Source organism: Ambystoma mexicanum, chromosome 8, assembly GCF_040938575.1.
Source record: "Ambystoma mexicanum isolate Mex_15411 chromosome 8, UKY_AmexF1_1, whole genome shotgun sequence".
In the NCBI taxonomy this organism is placed as follows: Eukaryota; Metazoa; Chordata; class Amphibia; order Caudata; family Ambystomatidae; genus Ambystoma; species Ambystoma mexicanum.
Genome location: NC_090929.1, coordinates 2,004,060 through 2,023,097, shown reverse-complemented (window position 1 = coordinate 2,023,097; position 19,038 = coordinate 2,004,060). Strand labels below are relative to the sequence as shown.

Here is a 19,038-nt window from a genome sequence, read left to right as displayed (position 1 = left end):
ACACCCCGCCAGCCTCTCCCCCATGTGGAAAGTGCTCCCAGGCGACACCCCGCCAGCCTCTCCCCCATGTGTAAAGTGCCCCCCGGCGACACCCCGCCAGCCTCTCCCCCATGTGGAAAGTGCTCCCCAGCGACACCCCGCCAGCCTCTCCCCCATGTGGAAAGTGCTCCCCGGCGACACCCCGCCAGCCTCTCCCCCATGACACCCCGCTAGCCTCTCCCCCATTTGGAAAGTGCTCCCGGCGACACCCCGCCAGCCTCTCCCCCATGTGGAAAGTGCTCCCCGGCGACACCCCGCCAGCCTCTCCCCCATGTGTAAAGTGCCCCCCGGCGACACCCCGCCAGCCTCTCCCCCATGACACCCAGTCAGCCTCTCCCCCATGTGGAAAGTGCTCCCCGGCGACACCCCGCCAGCCTCTCCCCCATGACACCCAGCCAGCCTCTCCCCCATGTGGAAAGTGCTCCCCGGCGACACCCCGCCAGCCTCTCCCCCATGTGTAAAGTGCCCCCCGGCGACACCCCGCCAGCCTCTCCCCCATGTGGAAAGTGCTCCCCGGCGACACCCCGCCAGCCTCTCCCCCATGTGGAAAGTGCTCCCCGGCGACACCCCGCCAGCCTCTCCCCCAGGTGGAAAGTGCTCCCCGGCGACACCCCGCAGACATCGGCCTCTCACCTCAGAACCCTTTACAGTGCATCTCCTTTTCTGTGTCTCCACCTGGGATCCCTCCCTCTTATTTTGGAGGCCCCTTCCAATCTTAGGGTCTCTATCCTGGGGGTAGGCACATTCATCATTCTGCCCCCCCACTACCACCCCCTCTCCCACCACCCCTGGGAGAACTGCTGAACACCCTATTTGCTCACTCTAATATGGGGTACTCCCGTGCCCCCTCACACTCAGTCTCTTTTGTGTTTCCAGTATGGTTCAGGGTAGCAGGGGTGGAGGGGGCGCTCTTCAAAGAGGAGGCTACTGGCTTGATTTTCAAAAGGAAATGGCGGGAGTGTTGGGAGAGTGTTCTTTGTGTTGGTAGACTCCAGTCTCTCTACCACTTTCATTGCAGCAGCGACACTCAAAACACCCGAACGCTTGAGCATGCTTCCTGGCTTCTCAATTATGGACACCTGGGTGCCAGAAAAAACGACGCAGCGCTGATAACAACGAGAGACCCACAGTAAAATTCTCTCAACCTCACTAAAGGGGTTACAAAAAAAAAGAAACCTAGAGAAGATCATTTTCGAACGTATATCCTCTACAATTTTGTCTAACAAACTAACTGAAAGGGCGACATCTTAGAATCAGCATACAGTCTATATAACTGCCAACCCCTGTACAAGGAGTCAAGCTTGTTTGATGGCAGACACTGCACAGGAACCCTGTCCTCAAAAATGCTTACTCCTCGTCCTTCCACCACAAGAAAGGGAATCGTTAGCAAATAATGCAGCTGCTGTGAGAAACCTCAAGGTGGCTCCCCCGCTAGTCCCCGGGATCTGTCATCCAGGTGGCCAGAAAACTGTTAGGGAGAATTCTCAAAATGTGCTCATTTCCCTTACCTTTTGAGACCCCCAGCAACTTTACTGGATTTCTAGGATTTTAAATTTCACCTGGGAAGAGCGTGAGCCTTTTTTTCCCACCCTTCCATGTATTTTGATGTGTGTTTTACTTTTGTGTTCTTTGGATATGGAGTTTTAAAACAACTCCATAGGCATCATCGTTTTCTGTGTGTCACACAGCACCTTCAGTGCAGTGGCACAGGGGTGTCTTTCAGACTCCCCAAGGTTTAAATACCTTCTCTGGGACTGACTACCGTCTCCCAGAGCATGTAAAGTTACTAGTCTCTTTAAATTTACAGACCCAGCACACACTATCTTCCCATAGTGTGCTGTAGGGGTTGCCTAGCATCCCCTGAGTCAAAACACTCATGTAACAGTCAAATGTTACCCTGTCCTACTTGAAATGGCTGGTGGCAGTGGTTTAGATCAAACTACCATGATTTTTCCCGACCGCGTACAACAGTAGCTAAACATCGGGTCAGCCATGTTTTTCAATATGGCGCCCAAGACCTATCTGTAAAAACAGACTCCGATCAACTTTTTTCTCCGTTTCTTTTTGGAAAAGTCCTTCTTGTGTTTAACTCTATGTGCCAAACCGGGTTTGCTCTCTTTGTTTGTTAGCCTTTGGTAGGCTTCAGTGCTGAAGCCCTCCTCTGGCGCCTGAGTGTCTGGGGTGGACCGGATGTGAAGGAGGTGCCCAAAAATCCCTGTGCTTAGTCTCTGAGGAGACCTGAATGCACTCTGGCGTGATTGGCCGACTGGCTGTCCGGCAAGGACAGCCACCCTGCTTTGTGAGTGACAGCCAGGCTGGAATGAATGAGGGAAAACTGTTTAAAAGCAGGTCTTTGGGACTTGGAAAGCAGAGTTGATCATTGGAACGAAAGAACAGAAGACGAGCTGAAGGAAGACGACTGCTGCAACTCCTGGACTACTGGTGAAGCCCTGCTGCGGATCCGAATTGCCTGAAACTCCATCGACAGAGAAGCCCTTCAAGGTTAACTTCTTCCCTTGAGTTTGGTGGGAACAACCAACTTGCAAGCCACCTGGACACCGTTCCCTCCTGGTTGAATTTTCTGCAGAGTGCTGTGGAAAACCAGATAGCCAGTGGGAAGGATACCAGTTTGTGGTCTTTAAGGCACTCACACCTTAAACTGACGTTTTGCCAAGCTTGCTGGGAAGTGCAGGAACCTCTCAATGTCCTCCTTCTTGTCCCAATGACTGAAGCTCAGGAACTGCGAGATCTGCTCGAACTGCCAGGAACAACTGCCTCAGCTACAGCTCTTCTTCACTTTAAATGTACTGTGCAAACGCGGTCTGGAAATCTTTTCGGCCACGGTGAAAGTTTGTTAAACTTTCCCAACTTCAGAGGCTTGTCCTTCCCTAAACCAACATCTCATTTTTCGTTTGACCAAATTATTCTAAGATCCGTGGCAAAGACTTAACCGTTTACTACCAGAACTGTGCTATCCTATAGAAATACTCTGAACCATTGACTTTGGCCCAGGCCTATGAACGGAATTGCTGGTTGTAGTGAACTGAAACCATTTGCCCTGCCTATGAATGTATTTGTGCTTCATTTATTATAACCTTGTCTTTTTACCCCCTTTATAAAGTAACTGAAGTGCCATTTTGCTCCCACTTCAGGGGAGATGAACTTGTTCAGTAACTTATTGGTTGTGTATTTGTAGTATATTAGTATATAACATTGAGCTGCTCTTGCTAGTGTAATGTTTTCAAACTGACTGTGTAAATAAATGTATGTTCTTTTAGCAAGAAACCTTGAGTAAAGTGTTTGTTTGAATCACTGGATTTGTTTGCCCTACTGCTCACGAAACTCTTGAGATAAGCCTGGCTGCTCAGCCATTGCTACCACTTTACTGTGTAGTACAGGCTTGTACCAAAGGTGACATTGTACTGACACTTGTAGTCCTAATTGCATGTAGTGTTCCCCAGGGGTACTGCATGTGATTCTGCCTAACAGACACAACCATTGCTTTTGGATCCTGTTCCTGGGGGTGGACCAGTGCAGGAATATCACCTGCGGGGGTCTTCAGGGAGTGGAAGTGGGACACCGGATGGTGAGACGTGGTATCCTCTTCCCTGGTACACCTTTACCCCATCCTACCAGGTAGCATATGTAGGAACTTAACACCAATTATTCCAACAGGGACACTTTCTCACAGACAGCTCACTGTGAGAGAAAACAGATTAACACCTGAGCCGTATAGTTGACATATCCCAATACAATGGTCAGGCAGAGTCAGGCAATTACTGATCATTACACACACCTGACTTCCATCACACTACCCCACATGGATAAAAGGTGGAGAATGAAAGCACACCATGTTACTTTCATGAGTCTTCGAGAATAGAAAACACAAGACCAGCAATCGAAGCTGAAGAATCCTGCATTGTGTGTCGGAGATACCCGGGGCTCTCCCACTTCGATGGTGAAGGCAGGGAGAATCATTTGCCACCCCAGTACTGTCCTTGTCTCCTTCAACAAAGCAGCGCCTATGAAGTCAGCGCAGTTGGTGAGTTGGGGAGGCTGATACCAGACTGGTCTGTGTTGAAGCCAAGGTTGCAAGCAGCTTCATTCCATAATGAAAGTTGAAAGAACAGTGTATGAAGCTTATGTGGCAAGGAACGCCAATTGAACAGAAGAGGAGTGATTGAACTTTGATGCAAAGATACAATACCATAGACAGAGTGGTCCGGTAGCACGTGGGTGCTCATTTGAAAGTCTCGGTTAGGTATCGAGCTGAAAGATGGCAACTGTGAAAGTGATCAAGAAATAGTGATATCGAAGTGGTCCTGCAACGGGTCAAATAAAACCCTTTGCACATTCAAAAGACTTCACTATTTGATGAAAGCAAGTTGTGTTAAGAATTACCATTTAAATTGGACCGAACCTGGCAGAGGGAGACTAATTGTGTTAAAGCAGTTCTGAGCCTGGCTGAGGGAGATCCAGGGTGAACCGTGAGTTACTTAAGAAAGAATATCTTATTCTGCAAACATTTTATAAAATGGATCTGAGCCCAGATGAGGGGGATCAAAGGTGAAGAACATTGTGTAAGAAGGATCTGAGCCCGGTTTAGGGGGATCCAAGGTGAAATAGTGAATCGCTAGAGAAATTGAGTATTTGTGAGAACTTGAAAGAAGAAAGAAACTTATTGTTTGTTTGTTGTATCAGATTCTCTGTATCGAGATACTTTGAGAGGCAAAGAGACTTGGGCACAGAAGGCCCTGATGCTTATATTTGAAGTGTATCATCGCCCTCGAAAGCAAGAGACTGTGCTAAACTCGAGTACCCTGTCTTATCGCATGCTGAAAACGTGGGAAAGGGAGGCCCAAGGCCTGAACATCCTGATATATCATTTTGAGAACACCTCTTTCTTTTTTGTAACATTGTTTCCCACACTATTTGTATTTAGAGGTAAGAATTGGCTATAGGTTTATTAGTATAGACCCTTTTATTTTGATAAGACACCACAAAGACTGTGTTATTATTATTTGATGGTCGTAGCATGCTCCCATCTTTAGTGTCTATATTTTCCCATGGGTCTCTATTGGAATGGGGAGTTGCAAAATTCGGCGCCTGACTTGCCGAGCAGTCGGGACTTGTAATGTCCCGGTGACACCGGGAAGTCAGGTGCCGGGTTTAGTGTTACGGGGTTGGCGGCAACCCGCCTCGTAATGAGGCCCATTAACCTTGAGATACGACAACCTAAAATCAGGTGGCAGGAAAATGAAAAAGGAAGTAAGATGGATCGGCTCCTATTAGCAGATGACGGCTTGATCCTGAACCGCCACAATGTCCTTAGACTGCCCCATCATATACCGGAGTAAGAGAGGACATTAGAACGGTAGAGTTTCTGAATGAAGAGTGCTCAGATAGTGTAATTTTATATCTAGACTCAAATGGAGTTAAAAACTCCCCACTGGAAAAGGCTAATCTCCTCCTCCCCTTGGGATTCGAGCTCCTGGACGAAAACAAAAATCCAGACCAGAGCAATGTTTTTTTTTCTGAAAGTGAGCAGAGGATCTCAAATGGAATACAGAAGGAATACGAGAGAAGACAACCTATCAAGGGAAAGACAGGACTCCAGGATCTGAATGAAACACCTCAGTCTGGAAACAGACATCAAAAGAGGAGAGGAGTATCAACGCAGGATTCTACCAACCACTGATAAAAACCCTTAATCACACCAACAAAATGAGACAAGTAAAACACCAACAATGGAATGAAGTGGAGACTTTTAAGAGCAATACAAGCCGATGCCCAATGAAACAACCAGAAGGAATGGATAAATAGCTTACAAACTTAAATGAGAGAAACCAAATATCACTGATATCGTGAAATGCAAGAGGATCCAGACATCTATTTAACAACTCTAACATGAATTGAAAAAGATGTCAAATACTCTCCTTCCAGGAGACCTGGATAACAACCCTTCCCCCAATCGTGGATGGCTGCACCGTCCACCTGAACCGTGCATACAAGGAGAAAAAGGGCGATCTTCATCAGGCCTCCTCACCCTCATCAAACTAGCATTAGGAATGGGGATCATTTCATCCTGGAACCAAAACCCATTCATACAAGGGACCCTAGTATCGATCCCAAAAAACTCAGAAACGGCACGGCAGAACACCCTTGTACTCAATGTGCTGGAACCCGGATGCAATGCTGTCGATGTTGACGCCATAACAGACATATTAGATGAAAATGTACTGTTGCCAAAACCCCCACAAATATGAATCTGTGGAGATCTTAGTATTGCATGCCTGGATGAAATGGGCAAATATTATAACACACTAAAGTCCAACTTGGGTCCTTCCTCTCCTCTATCTCTATCTCTACCTGTGGTGTCCCCCAGGGGTCTAACCTCTCTCCATGGCTGTTCAACCAATACCTGGCACACTTCTTGCCCACCGCATCGCCGCTCTCTGCCCCAACTTTCATTGCTATGCAGATGACAGTCAACTCGTATTCAGGCTCCCTTCTGCCACCTCTTCTCCTTATCTCATCTCTGACGGTCTGTCTGCCATCCAGGAGTGGTGTGCTGCCAATGATCTCTGCCTTAATGCCAGTAAGAGAGAGATTCTCCTCATCGGCACACCTGCGCCCTCATTTCCCGTCACTCTCTGGCCGGCCTCTCTTGGCCCTCTTCCTGATCCCACCTGTAAGGCTAAAAACCATGGGATCATCTTCACTTTCCTTCTCTCCTCACATCTCTGAAGTCTCTAAGAAGTCACACTACCAGCTGCACCTCCTCTGATGTATTCTTCCTTTCCCCTGCTTTCTCCAGAAGCTCACTGTCTCCAGAGCTCTGGTTCTCTCTAGGCTGGACTACTACAACAGTCTCTTTCTTAATCTGCCTTCCTCTTCTCTCCGCCCTCTACAACTCATCCAAAACAGGACTGCGTGAGTTGTCCTTGGCCTCAAGCCCAGGGATCATATCTCTCCAGGACTGAAATCTCTGCACTGGCTCCCAGTGGTGGCGAGGATTAAGTTCAAAACCCTCTGCATTGTCCACTAGGCCTCCTGGGGCCTGGCACCTCAATACCTTCAACTCTCTCTTCCTAAATATCTTCCTTCTCGAGCTCTTCGCTCATCCACCTCCAACTCCCTCAGGGTCAGTCGCTTCTCCAAGCAGCGAGTTGGTGGTAGAGCTCTTTATTCTGCTGGGGCCTCCCTGTGGAACCGCCTTCCTGCCTCTCTGAAACTTGAGGAGAACTATCTCCGTTTCCGGAAGCACATCAAGACCTTCCTCTTGGCTTCTGCTTTCTCTCCCTCTCTCCACTGTCCCACTGGCTCCAGTGTTCCCACTGGCTCCACTGTTCCCGATGCCAGGGGACTCACTGGGGGAACCTACCACTGTCCTACAGGCTCCAGTGTTCCCGATGCCAGGGGACTCACTGGTGGAACCTACCACTGTCCTACTGGCTCCAGTGTTCCCGATGCCAGGGGACTCACTGGTGGAACCTACCACTGTCCTACGGGCTCCAGTGTTCCCGATGGCAGGGGATTCACTGGTGGAACCTACCACTGTCCTACAGGCTCCAGTGTTCCCGATTCCAGGGGACTCACTGGTGGAACCTACCACTGTCCTACTGGCTCCAGTGTTCCCGATGCCAGGGGACTCACTGGCGGAACCTACCACTGTCCTACGGGCTCCAGTGTTCCCGATGCCAGGGGACTCACTGGTGGAACCTACCACTGTCCCACTGGCTCCAGTGTTCCCGATGCCAGGGGACTCACTGGCGGAACCTACCACTGTCCTACTGGCTCCAGTGTTCCCGATGCCAGGGGACTCACTGGCGGAACCTACCACTGTCCCACTGGCCCCAGTGTTCCCGATGCCAGGGGACTCACTGGTGGAACCTACCACTGTCCTACTGGCCCCAGTGTTCCCGATTCCAGGGGACTCACTGGTGGAACCTACCACTGTCCCACTGGCTCCAGTGTTCCCGATGCCAGGGGACTCACTGGTGGAACCTACCACTGTCCTACGGGCCCCAGTGTTCCCGATGCCAGGGGACTCACTGGTGGAACCTACCACTGTCCTACGGGCCCCAGTGTTCCCGATGCCAGGGGACTCACTGGTGGAACCTACCACTGTCCCACGGGCCCCAGTGTTCCCGATGGCAGGGGATTCACTGGTGGAACCTACCACTGTCCTACAGGCTCCAGTGTTCCCGATTCCAGGGGACTCACTGGGGGAACCTACCACTGTCCTACTGGCCCCAGTGTTCCCGATGCCAGGGGACTCACTGGTGGAACCTACCACTGTCCTACTGGCCCCAGTGTTCCCGATGCCAGGGGACTCACTGGTGGAACCTACCACTGTCCTACGGGCTCCAGTGTTCCCGATGGCAGGGGATTCACTGGTGGAACCTACCACTGTCCTACAGGCTCCAGTGTTCCCGATTCCAGGGGACTCACTGGTGGAACCTACCACTGTCCTACTGGCTCCAGTGTTCCCGATGCCAGGGGACTCACTGGTGGAACCTACCACTGTCCTACAGGCTCCAGTGTTCCCGATTCCAGGGGACTCACTGGTGGAACCTACCACTGTCCTACTGGCTCCAGTGTTCCCGATGCCAGGGGACTCACTGGTGGAACCTACCACTGTCCTACAGGCTCCAGTGTTCCCGATGCCAGGGGACTCACTGGTGGAACCTACCACTGTCCTACTGGCTCCAGTGTTCCCGATGCCAGGGGACTCACTGGCAGAACCTACCACTGTCCTACGGGCTCCAGTGTTCCCGATGCCAGGGGACTCACTGGCGGAACCTACCACTGTCCTACGGGCTCCAGTGTTCCCGATGGCAGGGGACTCACTGGTGGAACCTACCACTGTCCTACGGGCTCCAGTGTTCCCGATGCCAGGAGACTCACTGGTGGAACCTACCACTGTCCCACTGGCTCCAGTGTTCCCGATGCCTGGGCACTCACTGCCGTGAATGGAGGGGCATTGATAGTCTCCGGCTGCTCCAAGGAACCAAGAGATACTATGACAACTTCAGCTCTGACACCTCTGGACACAATGTCAGAAGAGAAGGATACCCCTGTGAAAAAGGTTCTCTCTCCCACCTAAAAAGCCAGATTCACATTGTGGACCCCAAGGTCTTACCCTTACATCTGAGGTCCCCCTTCACATGGTCAATTACATTGTTATGGTGAAAGGGGTGCATGGAAACATGTATGTTCACTCAAGCCTGTCACTTTGGGGTGGTACTCGGAAGTGTCCAGGCACGTGTTTCTGCCATTGGTCCCGTCATTGGAAGTCCAGAGGTCGCATGAGCAGTTTCTAAAGTTGGTGTCAGGTTTGGGTCCAGCTAAGCAGCAGTGACAATCTTGGGTTCTGGCATGGCTCTGGCAGACTCGTAGTTGGACAGGCCAGACACCTCAGGACAGCTTCCACAGTTCTTTCTACAATGTGAAGGGACCGCCAGGACCCATCAAAGTGCAGCTGTGAAGTGGCCCCGTCCAGGGGTCAGCTGATTCGCTTCTTGGCTCCAGGTAGAACCCTCTTCATGCAGGAGAGAAGCAGCAACAGCAGTGGGAGCTCCTCTCCCTTGGATTCTTAGCTCCAGGGTATGAGGTTAGGAACTGTTGTAGGGGCCCTCTTCTTATACAACATTCAATCTGGGCGTTACCACAGGCCACCAAAGGCAAGGATCTGCACCAATCAAACAAGTAAGGGCTGTCCAATCATATCCCACAGCTGCCCAGCAACTGACATGCCCTGGCTGACAGTGCCCCTCCCAACCCCCATTACCGCCATCCATGTAAGCAAATTCACAAACCCAGGGAACCTGACCAGCACACATCAGGAAGTGCATTCGCTTGTGTTTGAGAAAGCCAAAGGACAGGATGGCCGAAGCACAGGATGGTAAAAAGGACAGGATGGCCGAAGCACATGATGGACAAAGGACAGGATTAAAACCACATGCCACAGCCATTTTGAGTATTTGGCACTCGAAATGCATCATGTTGTAAAAAGAAAGATGGTGCAAAGTGGTGCATAGAAAAAAGAAGTAAAACACGATTCACTGCCACAAACCTCCACTTTGCACATCATTAAGGACATTACAGGAAGCATGGTGCCCTGCCAGGACCCTACTGCAAGGCATGCTACGCCGCCAGGACCCTACTGCAAGGCATGGTACCCTGCCAATACCCTACTGCAAGGCACGGTACCCCACCAGGACCCAACTGCAAGGCACGGTACCCCACCAGGACTCTACTGCAAGGCATGCTACCCCGCCAGGACCCTACTGCAAGGCACAGTACCCCGCCAGGACCCTAGTGCAAGGCATGGTACCCCACCAGGACCCTACTGCAAGGCATGGTACCCTGCCAGGACTCTACTGCAATGCATGGTACCCCGCCAATACCCTACTGCAAGGCATGGTACCCCACCAGGACCCTACTGCAAGGCATGGTACCCCGCCAGGAGTCTACTGCAAGGCATGCTACCCCGCCAGGACCATACTGCAAGGCACGGTACTCCGCCAGGACCCTACTGCAAGGCATGGTACGCCACCAGGACCCTACTGCAAGGCATGGTACCCTGCCAGGACTCTACTGAAAGGCATGATACCCCGCCAGGACCCTACTGCAAGGCATGGTACCCCACCAGGACTCTACTGCAAAGCATGCTACACCGCCAGGGCCCTACTGCAAGGCATGATATCCCACCAGGACTCTACTGCAAGGCATGGTACCCAGCCAATACCCTACTGCAAGGCATGGTACCCCGCCAGGACCCTACAGCAAGCATGGTACCCCACCAGGACTCTACTGCAAGGCATGCTACCCTGCCAGGACCCTACTGCAAGGCATGGTACCCCATCAGGACCCTACTGCAAGGCATGGTACCCGGCCAGGACCCTACTGCAAGGCATGATACCCCACCAGGACTCTACTGCAAGGCATGGTACCCGGCCAGGACCCTACTGCAAGGCACAGTACCCCGCCAGGACCCTACTGCAAGGCAGGCTACCCAGCCAGGACTCTACTGCAAGACACTGTACCCCGCCAGGACCCTACTGCAAGGCATGGTACCCCACTAGGACCCTAATGCAAGGCATGGCACCCTACCAGGACCCTAATGCAAGGCATGCTGCCCCACCAGGACCCTACTTCAAGGCATGGTACCCCGCCAGGACCCTACTGCAAGGCATGGTACCCCGCCAATACCCTACTGCAAGGCATGGTACCCCATCAGAACTCTACTGCAAGGCATGCTACCCCACCAGGACCCTACTGCAAGGCACGGTACCCCACCAGGACCCCACTGCAAGGCACGGTACCCTGCCAGGACCCTACTGCAAGGCATGCTACCCCGCCAGGACTCTACTGTAAGGTACAGTACCCTGCCAGGACCCTACTGCAAGGCATGGTACCCCACTAGGACCCCACTGCAAGGCATGGTACCCTGCCAGGACCCTACTGCAAGGCATGCTACCCCGCCAGGACTCTACTGTAAGGCACGGTACCCCACCAGGAATCTACTGCAAGGGATGGCACCCCACCAAGACTCTACTGCAAGGCACGGTACCCCACCAGGACCCTACTGCAAGGCATGGTACCCCACCAGGACCCTACTGCAAGGCACGGTACATGGCCAGGACTCTACTGCAAGGCACGGTACCCCGCCAGGACCCTACTGCTCCACCAGGACCTCACTGCAAGGGGATGAAGACACAGACCCCCTGCACTCGTGGTCTTATGGGTGACCAGTTCCCGCACATAATGAAGCTAAACACCTTTACTTACTGCCAAAGGTCAGGTCAGAGTTCACAACAGACCAAATGGCTGCAGATTCCATTGGAGTCAATGAAGGGAAAGTTGCAAAAAGAAAACACACACACACCTTCCTGCCCCCTAGGTGCACGGCATAGAGACTGCCAGGTGTAGGGGCAACTTCCTACCCCGCCAGGTGCAGGGCTTAGAGGCTACCAGGTGTATGGGCACCTCCCTGCCTCCTAGGTGAAGAGCTTAGAGGCTGCCAGGTGTATGGGCACCTCCCTGCCTCCTAGGTGAAGAGCTTAGAGGCTACCAGGTGTATGGGCACCTCCCTGCCTCCTAGGTGAAGAGCTTAGAGGCTACCAGGTGTATGGGCACCTCCCTGCCTCCTAGGTGAAGAGCTTAGAGGCTACCAGGTGTATGGGCACCTCCCTGCCACCTAGGTGAAGAGCTTAGAGGCTACCAGGTGTATGGGCACCTCCCTGCCTCCTAGGTGAAGAGCTTAGAGGCTACCAGGTGTATGGGCACCTCCCTGCCTCCTAGGTGAAGAGCTTAGAGGCTACCAGGTGTATGGGCACCTCCCTGCCTCCTAGGTGAAGAGCTTAGAGGATACCAGGTGTATGGGCACCTCCCTGCCTCCTAGGTGAAGAGTTTAGAGGCTACCAGGTGTATGGGCACGTCCCTGCCTCCTAGGTGAAGAGCTTAGAGACTACCAGGTGTATGGGCACCTCCCTGCCTCCTAGGTGAAGAGCTTAGAGACTGCCAGGTGTAGGGGCACCTCCCTGCCCCCTAGGTGCACGGCTTAGAGGCCGCCAAGTGTAGGGGATCCTTCCTTCCCCGCCAGGTGCAGGGCTTAGAGGCTACCAGGTGTATGGGCACCTCCCTGCCTCCTAGGTGAAGAGCTTAGAGGCTGCCAAGTGTAGGGGCACCTTCACTGGTGCAAGGCTTAGAGGCTGCCAAGTGTAGGGGAAACTTCCTGCCCCCTAGGTGCACGGCTTAGAGGCCGCCAAGTGTAGGGGAACCTTCCTTCCCCGCCAGGTGCAGGACTTAGAGGTTGCCAAGTGTAGGGGCACCTTCCTTCCCCGCCAGGTGCATGGCTTAGAGGCCACCAAGTATAGGGGCACCTTCCTTCCCCGCCAGGTGCAGGGTTTAGAGGCCACCAAGTGTAGGGGCACCTTCCTTTCCGCCAGGTGCACAGCTTAGAGGCCGCCAAGTGTAGGGGAACCTTCCTTCCCCACCAGGTGCAGGGCTTAGAGGCTGCCAAGTGTACGGGCACCTTCCTGCCCCCTAGGTGCACGGCTTAGAGGCCGCCAAGTGTAGGGGAACTTTCTTTCCCCGCCAGGTGCAGGTCTTAGAGGCCACCAAGTGTAGGGCAACCTTCCTTCCCTGCCAGGTGCAGGGCTTAAAGGCTGCCAAGTGTAGGGGCACCTTCCCCACCAGGTGCAGAGCTTAGAGGCCACCAAGTGTAGGGGAACCTTCCTTCCCCACAAGGTGCAGGGCTTACAAGGCCACCAAGTGTAGGGCAACCTTCCTTTCCCACCAGGTACAGGGCTTAGAGGCTGCCAACTGTAGGGGAACCTTCCTGCCCCCTAGGTGCACGGCTTAGAGGCCGCCAAGTGTAGGGGAAACTTCCTTCCCCGGCAGGTGCATGGCTTAGAGGCCACCAAGTGTAGGGGAACCTTCCTTCCCTGTCAGGTGCAGGGCTTAGAGGCTGCCAACTGTAGGGGAACCTTCCTGCCCCCTAGGTGCACGGCTTAGAGGCCGCCAAGTGTAGGGGAACCTTCCTTCCCCACAAGGTGCAGGGCTTAGAGGCGACCAGGTGTATGGGCACCTCCCTGCCTCCTAGGTGAAGAGCTTAGAGGCTGCCAGGTGTAGGGGCACCTCCCTGCCCCCTAGGTGCACGGCTTAGAGGCCGCCAAGTGTAGGGGATCCTTCCTTCCCCGCCAGGTGCAGGGCTTAGAGGCTACCAGGTGTATGGGGACCTCCCTGCCTCCTAGGTGAAGAGCTTAGAGGCTGCCAAGTGTAGGGGCACCTTCCTGCCCCCTAGGTGCACGGCTTAGAGTTTGCCAAGTGTAGGGGCACCTTCCCTCCCCGCCAGGTGCAGGGCTTAGAGGCCACCAAGTGTAGGGGCACCTTCCTTCCCCGCCAGGTGCAGGGTTTAGAGGCCACCAAGTGTAGGGGCACCTTCCTTCCCCGCCAGGTGCAGGGCTTAGAGGCCACCAAGTGTAGGGGCACCTTCCTTCCCCGCCAGGTGCAGGGTTTAGTGGCCACCAAGTGTAGGGGCACCTTCCTTCTCCGCCAGGTGCACAGCTTAGAGGCTGCCAAGTGTAGGGGAACCTTCCTTCCCCACCAGGTGCAGGGCTTAGAGGCCACCAAGTGTACGGGCACCTTCCTGCCCCCTAGGTGCACGGCTTAGAGGCCGCCAAGTGTAGGGGAACTTTCCTTCCCTGCCAGATGCAGGGCTTAGAGGCCACCAAGTGTAGGGCAACCTTCCTTCCCTGCCAGGTGCAGGGCTTAAAGGTCATCAAGTGTAGGGGCACCTTCCTTCTCCGCCAGGTGAAGGGCTTAGAGGCCACCAAGTGTAGGGGCACCTTCCTTCCCCACAAGGTTCAGGGCTTAGAGGCCACCAAGTGTAGGGCAACTTTCCTTCTCCACCAGGTGAAGGGCTTAGAGGTTGCCAAGTGTAGGGGAAGCTTCCTTCCCCGGCAGGTGCATGGCTTAGAGGCCACCAAGTGTAGGGGATCCTTCCTTCCCTGCCAGGTGCAGGGCTTAAAGGCTGCCAAGTGTAGGGGCATCTTCCTTCTCCGCCAGGTGCGGGGTTTAGAGGCCATCAAGTGTAGGGGCACCTTCCTTCCCTGCCAGGTGCACGGCTTAGAGGCCGCCAAGTGTAGGGGAACCTTCCTTCCCCACAAGGTGCAGGGCTTAGAGGCCACCAAGTGTAAGGCAACCTTCCTTCCCTGCCAGGTGCAGGGCTTAGAGGCCACCAAGTGTAGGGCAACCTTCCTTCCCTGCCAGGTGCAGGGCTTAAAGGCCATCAAGTGTAGGGGCACCTTCCTTCTCCGCCAGGTGAAGGGCTTAGAGGCCACCAAGTGTAGGGGTACCTTCCTTCCCCACAAGGTTCAGGGCTTAGAGGCCACCAAGTGTAGGGGCACCTTCCTTCCCAGCCAGGTGGACGGCTTAGAGGCCGCCAAGTGTAGGGGAAATTTCCTTCCCTGCCAGGTGCAGGGCTTAGAGGCCGCCAAGTGTAGGGGAACCTTCCTTCCCTGCCAGGTGCAGGGTTTAGAGGCCATCAAGTGTAGGGGCACCTTCCTTCTCCGCCAGGTGCAGGGCTTAGAGGCTGCCAAGTGTAGGGGAACCTTCCTTCCCCGCCAGGTGCACGGCTTAGAGGCCGCCAAGTGTAGTGGAAATTTCCTTCACTGCCAGGTGCAGGGCTTAGAGGCCGCCAAGTGTAGGGGAACCTTCCTTCCCTGCCAGGTGCAGGGTTTAGAGGCCATCAAGTGTAGGGGCACCTTCCTTCTCCGCCAGGTGAAGGGCTTAGAGGCCGCAAAGTGTAGGGGAACCTTTCTTCCCCGGCAGGTGCACGGCTTAAAGGCTGCCAAGTGTAGGGGCACCTTCCCCGCCAGGTGCACGGTTTAGAGGCTGCCAAGTGTAGGGGAACCTTCCTTCCCCGCAAGGCACAGAGCTTAGAGGCTTGCAAGTGTAAGGGCACCTTCCTTCCCCGTAGGTGCACAGCCTAGAGGCCACCACGTGTAGGGCAACCTTCCTTCCCTGCCAGGTGCAGGGCTTAGAGGCCATCAAGTGTAGGGGCACCTTCCTTCCCCAGCAGGTGCACGGCTTAGAGGCTGCCAAGTGTACGGGAACCTTCCTTCCCCGCCAGGCACAGAGCTTAGAGGCTTGCAAGTGTAAGGGCACCTTCCTTCCCCCTAGGTGCACAGCCTAGAGGCCACCAAGTGTAGGGGAACCTTCCTTCCCCGACAGGTGCAGCTCTTAGAGGCTGCCAAGTGTAGGGGCACCTTCCTTCTCCGCCAGGTGCAGGGCTTAGAGGCCATCAAGTGTAGGGGCACCTTCCTTCCATGCCAGGTGCAGGGCTTAGAGGCCATCAAGTGTAGGGGCACCTTCCTTCTCCGCCAGGTGCAGGGCCTAGAGGCCACCAAGTGTAGGGGAACCTTCCTTCCCCGACAGGTGCAGCTCTTAGAGGCAACCAAGTGTAGGGGAACCTTCCTTCCCCGGCAGGTTCAGAGCTTAGAGGCTGCCAAGTGTAGGGGAACCTTCCTTCCCCGGCAGGTGCAGAGCTTGGCTGCCAAGTGTAGGGGAACCTTCCTTCCCCAGAAGGTGCATGGCTTAGAGGCTGCCAAGTTTAGGGGAACCTTCCTTCCCCGGCAGGTGCACGGCTTAGAGGCCGTCAAGTGCAGTTGAAACTTCCTCCCCCGGCAGGTGCAGAGCCTAGAGTCCTCCAAGTGTAGGGGAACCTTCCTTCCCTGGCAGGTGCAGAGGTTGGAGGCCGCCAAGTGTAGGGGAACCTTCCTTCCCTGGCAGGAGCATGGCTTAGAGGCTTCCAAATGCAGGAGCACTGATCAGTGGCGTCACCAGGAATCAAATTTAGGAGGGGCACAGAGGGGGCCAAAGACAAAAGTAAGGGGAGCACAATCAAAAGTAGGGGGCCGCCTATGAAAGGTAATCTGTGACATCACAAGCCCTCCTGCTTTTGTGCACACCAATTACCCACACCCCACTGCACCTCCCCTCCCATCAGAATGCAGGCACGGAACCATTCAGTGACTAATGGCCCATCAGTAGCAGTTTCTTGGCTACATTCTGATGGGAGGGGCTGCAAGCTGCTCTGCACACTATGGAGGGCTGCATTCTGATGGCAGGGGCTGCAAGCTGCTCTGCACCCTATGTAGGGGCTACATTCTGATGGGAGGGGCTGCAAGCTGCTCTGCACACTATGGAGGGCTGCATTCTGATGGCAGGGGCTGCAAGCTGCTCTGCACCCTATGTAGGGGCTACTTTCTGATGGGAGGGGCTGCAGCTGCTCTGCACACTATGGAGGGCTGCATTCTGATGGGAGGAGCTGCAAGCTGCTCTGCACACTATGGAGGCCTGCATTCTGGTGGGCGGGGCTGCAAGCTGCTCTGAACACTATGGAGGGCTGCATTCTGATGGGAGGGGCTGCAAGCTGCTCTGCACACTATGGAGGGCTGCATTCTGATGGGAGGGGCTGCAGCTGCTCTAACACTATGGAGGGCTGCATTCTGGTGGGCGGGGCTGCAAGCTGCTCTGCACAGTATGGAGGTCGCTGTGCAGAAGCCGGGCAGGAACACCTGAGAAGTGGCTCGTGCTCATGTTCATACCAACATCACTGCTAGCTTTGAGACAAAAGGAGAGTATTTGCTGTGTGTGATATGCAGACATTTGCCTCACTGAGTGTCACAAATAACACCACAAACAGAGAACAAGGTCACTGTTCGCCTTAGGTGGGGGGGGGGTGCAGAAGGGGGGACACAGGATTTCAGAGGGGCACGGGCCCCACCAGTCCTCCCCCTAGCAACGCCACTGGCACTGATAGATTCCTTCCCCTAACCCCAGTGCTTTAAGTGGGCCGGAGCCAACAGTCTCCTAAAAGTGGGGTTGAGCTCCCCTGTCCCACCAAAACATTGGCGGGATGCATTATTCCGTCGCAGCCGCAGCCGCAACGGGAGATGCACCCGCCATTAACTCAGGCACGCGGACAGAAGTGCCAGCCATCTGTAGCATCACTGTAGCTGCTGCCACTTCTGTCAGTCAATGTTACTTCCTCTGGTGACCCCTCGCTCTGCTCTGTATTATGAAGGCACCAGTGCAGCTGCAATGTCACTGCACCGGTGCAACACGGCATCGACTCGGAAAGACATCGCTCCCATTTCATAGATTTACACAAGCTTGAGATGTTCAGAAAGGCACCGGCATATATGTTTATAAAAGCATCGCAGCCTAAACAGGAAGGGGCGCCGAAAGTCGCGGAGCCCACTCAGCCCAGCCACACTGAGCTGTGCAGTGAGAGAGGGGGCTGCAGGACCCAGGGCAGCCCCACGCCGGGCAGAACAGATCTGCCAGCCAGGGGGCAGTGCCCCTCGGGCCCAAGAAGGCTCCAGTGCCATTTGAAGGTCCCTCCTGCAAACCTAGGCTGCAGCGCCCCACAACCCCCACCCCCTCGTGTCCCAGGCAGTGTGGAGTTTGTTTATGTACTTACAATAAGTCCAGAGACTCCAGCCGGACCAGGGGCGCCCAGATCTCCCTAGAAGGAAAGAAAGACCAACAGCATTAGACAAAAAGCGACACGGGGAGATCCTGCCCCCCCCCCCCCCCCCCCAGTGCCCTCCCCCGGCAGCACCCGCCTTCCGGGCAGCGCGTGCTAATGAAGGCGCAGGGAGGAGGCACACACAGGCCCCCTTGTTGCAGGTGGGCCTCCCCCGCAGGAACAGCGTGAAGGGGCTTCTGTACAGGCCTGGGGGCGCGGGAGGGGGCGCCGAAAGGCAGCGCAAGCTCGAGGAACAGGCAGAGCAGAGAGTCGATATTGGGAAGAGGGAAAACGAGCAGGCGTAGCACGGGCAGGGCGGGCAGCGGGGCAGCTTTCATGAGAGCAGGCAGTGGAGCAGGCATGGGGGTCTAAGGGCAGCTTTCATGAGAGTAGGCACAGGAACAGGCATGGGGGTCTAAGGGCAGCTTTCATGAGAGTAGGCAGAGGAACAGGCATGGGAGTCAAAGGGCAGCTTTCATGAGAGTAGGCAGAGGAGCCGGCTTGGGGGTAAAATAAGCTTTCATGAGAGTAGGCAGTGGAGCAGGCATGGGGTCTAAGGGCAGCTTTCATGAGAGTAGGCAGAGGAGCAGGCATGGGGGTCTAAGGGCAGCTTTCATGAGAGTAGGCACAGGAACAGGCATGGGGGTCTAAGGGCAGCTTTCATGAGAGTAGGCAGAGGAGCAGGCATGGGGGTCTAAGGGCAGCTTTCATGAGAGTAGGCACAGGAACAGGCATGAGGGTCTAAGGGCAGCTTTCATGAGAGTAGGCAGTGGAGCAGGCCTGGGGTCTAAGGGCAGCTTTCATGAGAGTAGGCAGAGTAGCAGGCATGGGGTCTAAGGGCAGCTTTCATGAGAGTAGACAGTGGAGCAGGCATGGGGGTCTAAGGGCAGCTTTCATGAGAGTAGGCAGTGGAGCAGGCATGGGGTCTAAGGGCAGCTTTCATGAGAGTAGGC

General features: G+C 54.5%; 1 protein-coding gene across 2 annotated transcripts in view; it reads right to left on the bottom strand.

Moving 5' to 3' along the window:
* COL27A1 (collagen type XXVII alpha 1 chain) overlaps positions 1-19,038 on the bottom strand; it is a 1,990,256-nt gene that overhangs the window by 1,110,731 nt on the left and 860,487 nt on the right. For both annotated transcript variants that reach the window (XM_069609095.1, XM_069609096.1), the window contains exon 14: positions 18,038-18,082. In XM_069609095.1, coding sequence (XP_069465196.1) covers positions 18,038-18,082 — 45 coding nt within the window. The remainder of the gene's footprint in view (positions 1-18,037; positions 18,083-19,038) is intronic.